The sequence below is a fragment of the Propithecus coquereli genome, unplaced genomic scaffold (genome assembly GCF_000956105.1).
Source record: "Propithecus coquereli isolate 6110/MARCELLA unplaced genomic scaffold, Pcoq_1.0 Scaffold203, whole genome shotgun sequence".
Taxonomy (NCBI): Eukaryota; Metazoa; Chordata; class Mammalia; order Primates; family Indriidae; genus Propithecus; species Propithecus coquereli.
In genome coordinates, this window is record NW_012145301.1 from 2,319,213 (window position 1) to 2,329,583 (window position 10,371).

Here is a 10,371-nt window from a genome sequence, read left to right on the forward strand (position 1 = left end):
CGGTCAGTAAGGACCTGCTGACTGGCTGACAGGATGGCAACCTCCATCAACTTGCAAGGCAATTATATTTAACCTAAGTTTGGGAAAGAGAACCAATTCTAATCAATAAGTGTATTTACTGTCTTCTATTTCTAGGCATTACAAAAGTTTTAAAGTAGTGCTCCAATAATCTACTTTTTAAAAAAGACATAAAGAGAAGAAAACATCATACAGCCAGAGTATGGCACTGATGTGTCTCTAGCACATAACCCAATTGTTACTGAAAATATCTTTTAATTGATTCCTTTCTCCCCAAAGACTCCTAATCAGGCCAAACCTTTTGCTCAATAAATTACTGCTAATTAAACATGCAGTGTTACGGACTGAATTTATAACTAGTCTTTTGAACTTTACTAAATGTTATCTGACACAAATTACAAGCAGGTGATTATGAATAAACCGTTAAATGACAGGCAGTATGAACATTTTATAATTCATACTATTCCAACAGATACAAACACACACACAATTCTAGTGCATTTTAATAGTGGTTTCCTATAAAGTAATTGTTTAGCATAATTTTTACATCACCAAAACTATAAAAATATCTTCTAAAAAGTTTTAATTCTACATTGAAACAGGCCATTGGTCTTATCTATTCTTTGAGGGTAGACAGAGTTCCATTCTTAAAATACCAAATTACTAATTCCATCAGTCACTGCAAGCATTCAAAGAATGCACATGCTTTCACTCAGACACCAACAATCATATTTTAACCACCCAGTTGTTGAAAATTATGTGAAAGCTAAGGGAAAGTTTAACATTTTCTCCTACATAAACCCCGTCAGTTTGTCTATGACAAAATTACTTTATTGAAGTGTTCAGGCATGCACAAATGGAATGCACTGTTTTTTTAACAGCTAAATTTCTGAACCAGTGGAAAAAAAACTTCATTTTTATTCAAGGCACTACCTACACTACAATACATTTTAACACTACAATCACAGGTAATATGTGAGATCTTATTTGTGAGTAATAAACTCAATTTGGTTGTCTTAAGGGAAACAAATGAAATTTCAAATATGTTAAGAAATAAAAATAGTTTAACTACCTAAAACACATCAGTAAGTATTTTTTTTAATTACTCTCCATTTATTCAGATTTTGATTACATGATCTATAGTTAACCTACATCTGTACCAGTTCTAATTCCTACAAGAGATCATTTCTAAATATATAGAGCTATGGACTTAAAAAAAAAACTAAAGTCAAGTTAAATGGAAGATCTTAATTCTCTGAACTCATTACAAAGAAGACAGAAATAGACTATATTCTTTGTACTAACAGTGGCACTGAGGAAACTGGAAAACTGTGAATTGCCTTCTCAATATTTAATCACCCATTTATAGTATTTGGCATGAGCAGGCAAAGTCCCAAAGCAATGAGATTTCTGACTGTATAAATGGTAACCCCTACCTATCAAGCATGAGTACTCGCAACGTGGCACCAGGCACATAAAACGAGCTTCGCTTGCCCGTGGAGTGAATGCAGCAATAGCAGCACAAAACAGAACAGAAAACGAAAGCATTTTTTCACTTTGCCAGGGCTGCTTCTTGGTGGTCCTTCTTGCCATCCCCAGCAAGACTCCAGGTTTCTTGCCCTGTTGCCCCTGAAAGAGCTGTCCTGACTTGCAGTTCCAGTGGGTCCCCTGGCCCTTGTTGCTTCATGCCCAGCTCCAGCAGGCCCCGGGCCTTGTCAGCATTCCTCTAGTCCAGTCCCAACTCTGGGGTCTATTTCAACCACCCAATTCCATGAATGAAACTCATGTGGTTAAAGGTAAGTGGTTAAAGTGAGTGGCAAAAAATGGGCTAAACCTGGAAAGGGTAGGAGGGGCATGGCACCCCCTTTCTGATATTTGAGTCAACTGGAAGTACATGAGTCAGCACTCTGTCACGGGATTTCCTGCTCTGCCCAAGAGAAAATACTCGGACAAAGTAGTAAAACATTAAATTACTAGGCCAGCATCTTCCTAAGTGTGTCTCATAGCTAACTGATATAATGGAAGAAAAGGTACGGTTATGATAATTTTGGAATTATTGAATTGGTCAAATAAAGTTTCCCTTACTATAGGACTTCTCAGAGTCTTGACTTATGCTGATATTGTGAATCCCCAAGAACTTTACCCAAATTTAGTTAGGACTCTACTTTTGCTCTCTGATGGGTTAAAATTTTTTTTTTTAAATCCTCTTTCTCCTAACATGTAAAAATATTGTAGCTAGAGACAAATTTAAGCAATTTTTGCAGAGATACACAGAAATGCTTCAATACCCAGAACTAATTTTGGAAAAGACGGCGACTTTGGCAAGTCCAAAGTTAAAACTCTACCGAGTACTCCAAGAGTACCTGATTCAATTGAGTACAGCACTTCAGCATTTTTCCCTTTGTCCTTGTCCAGAGCTGTAACCTGCAATACCACCGAGCCAACAGCTGCTGATTCATACACCCGCCCTTCATAGGAGGAACTGGTGAACCACGGGGCATGGTCATTCGTGTCGCTGACATTGACGACAATCCTTGCAAAGTTGCGTTTTACAGGGACATCTTGATCCCGTACCTAAAAGAATCAATACATTATCAATCCTGTTGAGGTTTTCCTTATAATTGATTAAAAATCACTCTGAAACACATGAAACCTTCCAGGATCCAAAGGTGGCAGAAGAACAAGCAGAATGCCCTACCTACCATGACTGTGAGAACATGCTGGTGAATGGCTTCATGATCCAGTTTTTCATTAGTATAGAGAGAGCCAGTTGCAGGATCAAGGCGGAATTTCTTCAGACTCAATGGATCTATACTACTCAGCAAAGTGTAGCTTAGTTTGTTTTTTTCATCCTTATCCATAGCACTGATCTGCAAAATTTCTGTTTCTGGCACTGTATCTTCAGGAATAACAACTTCATACTTTGATGTAGCAAACTGAGGACGATGGTCATTTGTGTCTATTACTTTGATGAATACCTGTAATGAATGACAAAATGACTCACGTAATCATATTCCTAATTGTGGTGTTTTAATATTTAAAGCAGGAAAAAATCATACGTACACTGATGAAAAGCCAATTATTTTAGCAAAATGAAACGCTAGTATGAGAAATAAAAACAACAAAAATCTAGAATCAAAAATGCCTTAAACCTTTCTCATTGATATATTAATTACCTGAATATGAGTAAGATAATAAAGACCTTTCTAATTCTTGAAATTAACTTTGTAGACAAAGTATCTGTAACACTTTTCACACACAACACTTTTTTCTGAAATGTAGACTTAATTTCTCTTATGTTTCTACAGAGGAGATGTTTGTAGATTACTCATGTAAAGATAGCAGAGAATTTACCAGAATTTACAGAAGACTAACTTCTTGTATCAGATTTGACTGTAACTACCAACCTACTGAGATGAGTGAGGTAAATGGTTAGACTATACAAATTTCTCATCCTAATCTTTCACACTACAAATCCCTGATCACGGGTTTTTTTAATATGTAAAAAGAAATATGTTTTAAAATCATTACATTATCGTTATCTCAAAATCTACCAAAGGCAGTAAATATGTTTATTCCCTAAAAGCATTTTTTTTTTTTTGAGATAGAGTTTCACTTTGTTGCCCAGGCCTGAGGGCAGTGGCGTGATTATAGCTCACTGCAACCTCAAACTCCTGGGATCAAGCGATTCTCCTGCCTCAGTCCCCCAAGTAATTGGGAATACAGGTGCATGCCACCAAGCCCGGCTAATTTTTCTACTTTTTGTAGAGACAAGGTCTTGCTATGCTGCTCAGGCTGGTCTTCAACTCCTGACCTCAAGCAATCCTCCCACCTTGGCCTCCAAGAGTGCTAGGAGATTACAGGCGTGAGCCACTGTGCCTGGCCTTCTTAAAAGCAATTTAAATAGACTGAGAAGATAAAACTCTCTTGAATATGTCAACATAAAAACTTTAGAGGAAAAAAAGTAGATGTTAAAAAACTCAGTCCTAAGCTAAATTAAAAAACAAGAAAAAACATTTGAAAGTAAGAGGATTAATTTTCAGAATGAAAAGATATATGGATAAGGTATAGTGGAAATCAGTACTGATTATAAAACGTGGTATAGAGTTTATGAACAAGAAACCTGAGCGTAGTTAGCTCAGATGGAAGAAAGGGATCTGTTAGTCTGAGTGGCACAGGATGCCAAAGTCCCAGGAATGCACAGGCGAAACTGCTAACCACACTGGTGCAGGTGTATGAACAGAGACCTTTTTGTGAAGACCGTACCAATGTACTCATAGAAGACTAAAACATCAATGATGGATTTGTAACATTACAGTTTCTATGAATACTAAATGCATTCACCAAATCAAAGAAATGTTTTACATGAAAGCTTTGTAAACACTTATTTTGAAAGGTCAGTGATAATCCAGAAGGAATGGCTATAAAGATAATTTCTATAAATTAAATCATCATATATTCATTTCCACTATAAATTTAAAAATCACTTTTCCCATGTATTGAGTGTTAAGCAGAGAAGTCTAATCCTGCTCCAAGCTCAACTAATCCTTATTCGGTCAAAATAGCTGAAAGTAAAACCAATCATTTTTGATAAGGCAGTTCAATTAAAACATATTCATCAGGCACTTATATGCTTAGCATTTGCCTACGTAGTTCTGAGGGTGTAAAATGAGTGCACAACAGTCCCTGCTCTCACAGAGCTCTCAGCCTCATCGGGCAATGCCTTGCATATACAAAGCCTAATTATGTTTTATATATTACCAAATACATTTTTAGGAGTCCAGAGATTGGCTGGGACATTCGGACAGCTCCTAAGAAGGTAATGCTTTGCTTGAGCGGGCTTTGGTTGGTACCTCAGTGTGTGTGGGGAAACACTCTCTCAAAGACATGAGAGTGACAGGTGGCACTGAACATCACTGGACAGAAGGATCTATGAGACGATATAGCAGGAGCAGGAAGAAGGTGGGATGGAATGTGCAGAGTCTGGACTCCCGAGCGAGGCTGGAGAACTATGTACCCCGTGCTTTCTGGACCTTGTGGTCAGAGGAAATCCACCTGCAAGATGAACTACAGGGACAAGGACTGGCCAGGGGAAGGTGAATCAAGTGCCCGGTGGGGGGACAAGAGCCCAAGACACTGTTGATGTGCAACAGCTCTCGCCTTCTGAGTGCTTACTGGGTGGTACTCTCAGAGCTTGACAGGCAAGCACCCCGGTGTCGTCTCATGTAACTCTTACAAGGATTCTGTGAGGGTGGACATCACTATCCCCACCTTCCACGTGAGAAAATGGAAGCGTAGCAGGTTAGAGCTATTTGCCTATGGACAAGAGCAAGAGGCAGAGCTGAGATCCAAACGAAGCAGCCCGTTCCAGTGTATGCAATGCCGATGGTCGAGAGAAAGTGAAAGAAAACAGGAAAGCAAAGCTGTTCCAAAGAAAGAAAAAAAAGGTAACTAGATTTGTTAAGTTATCTGTAGATACAAGATAAAGCAAAGTGATTCATGTTGATACTGGTCAGCATCCTAGGCAGAGCACAGCAGGACAGGAAGGCAACAAGAGCTGTTTCTGCAGAGCAGTGGCAGTCGTGTGCCGACCCTCCCTCCCATGGCACACCTCAGCTGAGGATCGCCCTGCTTCACCCACCATGCTCTCCCAAACCTTCTCCTAAACCTGCTCAAACCTGGCATCTGCTGCTGCTCACCTGGATGCACAAAACCTGCTCTGTTGGTTTTTGAGTTTTACCTATAGACCCAAATCTACTCTGCTGTGTCCCAGTGCCTTATCTACCCGGTTCTGATTTGTGTTGCTCTTTGTGTGGTGTATGCTGCTCTGTATGCCCCCCTGCACCCCCATTCCTATCTCCCTGTTCTCTGCCCCAGACTGCAAACCTAAACCTAATTACTGATTGTTCCCTTTGTCCTTCACCGGTCACCCAGGACTCAGTAATCATTCTCCCACATTCTGACTATCTTTCCCTGTCAGCACCTCTTTTGATAATCTAAAGATTATCAAAACCCTCTGAAAATGCCTTGAAACAAGTTATACTTCCATATAAATGAAGCATTGAAATGTAAGATACACTGTGCCCCTGGGAAAGAAAACTAGAATATATTACCTGGGGTTTAAGGGAATTTTAGTCAATGTACATATTTCATACTAAGTTCTTAACTGTGCTAATTAAAAAATACAATTATTGGGAAAGAAGTGCAATACTAATTATTCATTGATGTAGTAAATAATAAATGCTTCAGGTAGATGTATCGTCTTTAGCAATGAGAATGCTTGGGACACTGGGCCATTTCCACTGCTTACTGAGTTCTTTCTAATGGATTTCTGGTTAGTTGATTACATGAACAGAACTATAGCTATACTCTTTAAATCCTTCTCTCAGAATTATCCTGTTAGATTTATTACAATTCTTGATGCTTTTATTCTCACTTTCATGCTCTAAAATTTACCTTCAAGAGCTTATCCTTAAAGAGAGAGAAAACCAATTGATTCTGCTTGTCTCCGGAATAAGAACAGCTACTGACGAAATTGAAATTTTAATACCACACTAGCACTTTTACATGACAATCTCAAAATGATCCCAAAAGCATACAGAATACTGTACATATATCAATTTTACATACACACAAAAAAATCACAAGGATTTGGAAACAGAAATCAATTATTCATAACTGGCTTTAAATCATCTACTCATTTATTAATTGAAAAGACATCCCAGACTACAATTTTTATCCTACAACGCAACTAAATGATTTAGCAGATGATCTGTCTCACTTAAGCTTTAAAACAGTATAACCTAAAGCTAGAAAATTAGAACTCAGAAGCATTTTATACTCTACTGTTTAACTTCTTCCTTTTTCTTTTAGAACACAGTAGATTATACACAAGGCTTTAGCTTCTATCAGCCTAATGTAAGCTCCAAGATGGTAGCATTTTTGTCTGTTTTGCTTTCTATTATTGTTTCCAAAACAATACCTGGCATATAACAAACATCTGTTAAATAAATGACTCTGCCTCCTCCTGAAACCTCACGAAGGTCATTCACCCAGGAATGTTTCTTTCATACAGCTCAAACAGCCCACACTGAGAACCAAAGAGAATTATTAAAAAGAAGAGAAATTAAAAATTTAACATATAGCTTTTTAACATTTAAGTTTGAAATCTCAGTAATCTGGCCATCTCTGTCACTGGATAGGAACAAATAAAAATGTTAAAGGAATTATTAGAACAATTTTATCAGTTATTTCACACAGTCCTAGTTAAGGTAGCTAAGGGGGAGGGGGAGTGCAAAAAAAGTGATTTAAAAGATTAATCACTCTAACTAGTTTTATTGAAAATGACTTAGACAATTCATCCTCAACAGAGATGTATTTTACAATAACAGTTGAAAAATGAGCACCAAATTAGAAGATTCTGATGGCAAATGACAATGTAGGTTTTTTGTTTTTAAAGTCATCTCTCAATATTTTCAAAACTGCTTAATTACATGCAAAACTTAAATTAAGATTTGGAACTAATTTTCTTTCTCTAAATAAAAATCCTTGGGGCTGGGTGCAGTGGCTCATGCCTATAATCCCAGCGCTTTGGGAGGCCAAGGTGGGAGGACCCTTGAGACCAGGAATCTGAGACCAGCCCGAGCAACACAGGGAGACTCTGTCTCCACGAAAAATGGAAAAATTAGCCGGGCATGGTCATGGTGGCACATGTCTGTAGTCCCAGCTACTCAGGAGGCTGAGGTGGGAGGATTAGATGAGCCCAGGAGTTTGAGGTTGCAGGGAGCTATGATGTACTCTAGCCCAGACCCTATCACAACAAAACAAAACAAAACACAAAAAATAAAAAAACAAACAAAAAAGCCTTGGCATAGTTTATAGTTGTAAACTATATCCACATACTAACATACTTCTTGTTTTAGAACCTCACAGGGCAAAATCAGCTGCTCATATTGCCTGTGGACCCTTAAAACAGAATGTTATCTGAATCTTCCTCTCACAAATACACCATTAGTAATTCACTTACCTGAGTAAGGATAGTGGTGGTTCCATCTGTAGCCTCAACTGTGAGGTTATAATTTGATTTTTGTTCTGCATCAAGAGGTTTGGCAACGATGATGGTTCCAGTGCCCTTGTCCACATCAAAGTGACTGTCATAGTTGCCACCTAGTTTAAATTAGGACAAAAACAGTAAAAACAGGTCACAAGATGAAAATCTGTCATTTATGTTGTAGCTTTCTAATATTTAATGGTAGTGGAAGAAAGAAACCTTCTGATATACTGATCAAAGTGATTCCAAGAAGCAAGCATTTTGAAAGATAAGAAAAGAGCAGCCAATTAGAAAGACAAGGCTTATTAAGTCCAAACTGAACCCCTAATTGTCAAGGAAGCAACTGAGAGGAAGCAAGAAAGCAATTCTGAAAACAGAAAACGCTGCTAATACTGCCAAATGAGTTACTTTCAATTTGCTTTTTCAGGAGATCTGAGTATGTCTTCAATTTATATATCTCAGTAGCTATATGAAACATCATTGGCCATTTAAAAGGTTAAGTATTAAAAAAAATTTTTTTTGCTATTTTGAGCATAATATCCTAATAAAATAACTATTAAAAATAAGTGTTAACTCTGAAAAAAAAAGGTAGTTAACTTCAATTAGTCCTGGCTACTGTACACTATCTGAAAAGAATTTATTTTCCCATTCTTGTCAAATACAAAGCTTAATGAAGCAAAATGTTTCTGTCCTACTAATACTAGCCAAATATATCCTCAATTATATTCTACATAAAAAAAAAAACCATTGAACTTGAGACACTTATATTAATGAAATGTAATGGAATGAAAATAAATGTTTAATGTCATGATGAAGTTCTACTACTAAATCTAACCAAAAATCGAAAAAACGCACACACAGTCTTAAGTCAAACCTGAAACTATGGACCTAGGGATGTATTAAGTCAACATGTTTGCAGTTGGAATGGGTGACCATGTGCGCGATATGAAAAGAAACAGCAATGAAAGACAGTCACTGGAAAGAAGTTCAAAAAAAAAAAAAATCAATTGCATTTATTTTAGATCTCATAATCTGAGGCAAATTATGTGATCTCAGCAGATACCTTCTGCTGTACAGTTCAGGTCACAAGTCATCTGAAAGACGTAAAAAACTTCTCTAGCAAGTGTGTCTCCTGGCCAGCCAAAAAGAAGCAAGCAAGCATGGAAAGCAAGCACAGAATAAGAACAGTCAATCAAACCAGCTCCGAACACCATAAGTATTAAACAGCCAAGTCAGATACTGCATAACAGCAGCCTCTTGATCTGGATATGTGATAAAAGTTAACAGAAGCAAACAAGCTATTTTGATTACAGATAACTATGAAAATAATTGTTTTCTTCCCTTAAAACTAAACTGTACTGGTTTCACAGGTGTTGATGATAATCAGCAATTTCATATACTACCCAAAACTGGGATAACAGCCCAGCCTTTGTGAAAGTTCAGAGAGGCAAAGCCTGTCCTGCTTGTACCCCAGGTCCCCACAGTCTGGGTCCCTTCAGCTTCAACCTATTGAAGGAGCCTTTGGGGGTAACATGGCTAAGGGGCAGAGGAGGAAAAATGGACATAAAGTTCCAACTAGAGGTGAACTGCAACACATACTTTTGATCTTAAATATCCTTGTAATTAAAATATTGTGAAGAAACAGAATGAAAAAAAGATGCCAAAGTTTAATATGAATTTTTAAAAGTATGTTGAATAGGGTATTATATTTTATGTCTGAGCTAAACCAGATGACAGAAAAGGAGAAGAAATGGCTTATTAAGCAAGCACATTTTATTATTAGAGGGTTAATTAATATAATGAACCATGCTTCCTTTTGAAAAATTTAACATATAGCTTTTTAACATTTAAGTTTGAAATCTCAGTAATCTGGCCATCTCTGTCACTGGATAGGAACAAATAAAAATGTTAAAGGAATTATTAGAACAATTTTATCAGTTATTTCACACAGTCCTAGTTAAGGTAGCTAAGGGGGAGGGGGAGTGCAAAAAAAGTGATTTAAAAGATTAATCACTCTAACTAGTTTTATTGAAAATGACTTAGACAATTCATCCTCAACAGAGATGTATTTTACAATAACAGTTGAAAAATGAGCACCAAATTAGAAGATTCTGATGGCAAATGACAATGTAGGTTTTTTGTTTTTAAAGTCATCTCTCAATATTTTCAAAACTGCTTAATTACATGCAAAACTTAAATTAAGATTTGGAACTAATTTTCTTTCTCTAAATAAAAATCCTTGGGGCTGGGTGCAGTGGCTCATGCCTATAATCCCAGCGCTTTGGGAGGCCAAGGTGGGAGGA

At 37.3% G+C, this 10,371-nt stretch overlaps 1 protein-coding gene across 1 annotated transcript in view; it reads right to left on the reverse strand.

The window, feature by feature from the left end:
• Positions 1–10,371, reverse strand: part of FAT1 (FAT atypical cadherin 1) — a 127,279-nt gene that overhangs the window by 34,739 nt on the left and 82,169 nt on the right. The window contains exons 7-9 of the mRNA XM_012644018.1: positions 8,045–8,184; positions 2,721–2,996; positions 2,382–2,592 (exon numbers count right to left, since the gene is read on the reverse strand). Of these exons, the coding sequence (XP_012499472.1) occupies positions 2,382–2,592; positions 2,721–2,996; positions 8,045–8,184 (627 nt within the window). The remainder of the gene's footprint in view (positions 1–2,381; positions 2,593–2,720; positions 2,997–8,044; positions 8,185–10,371) is intronic.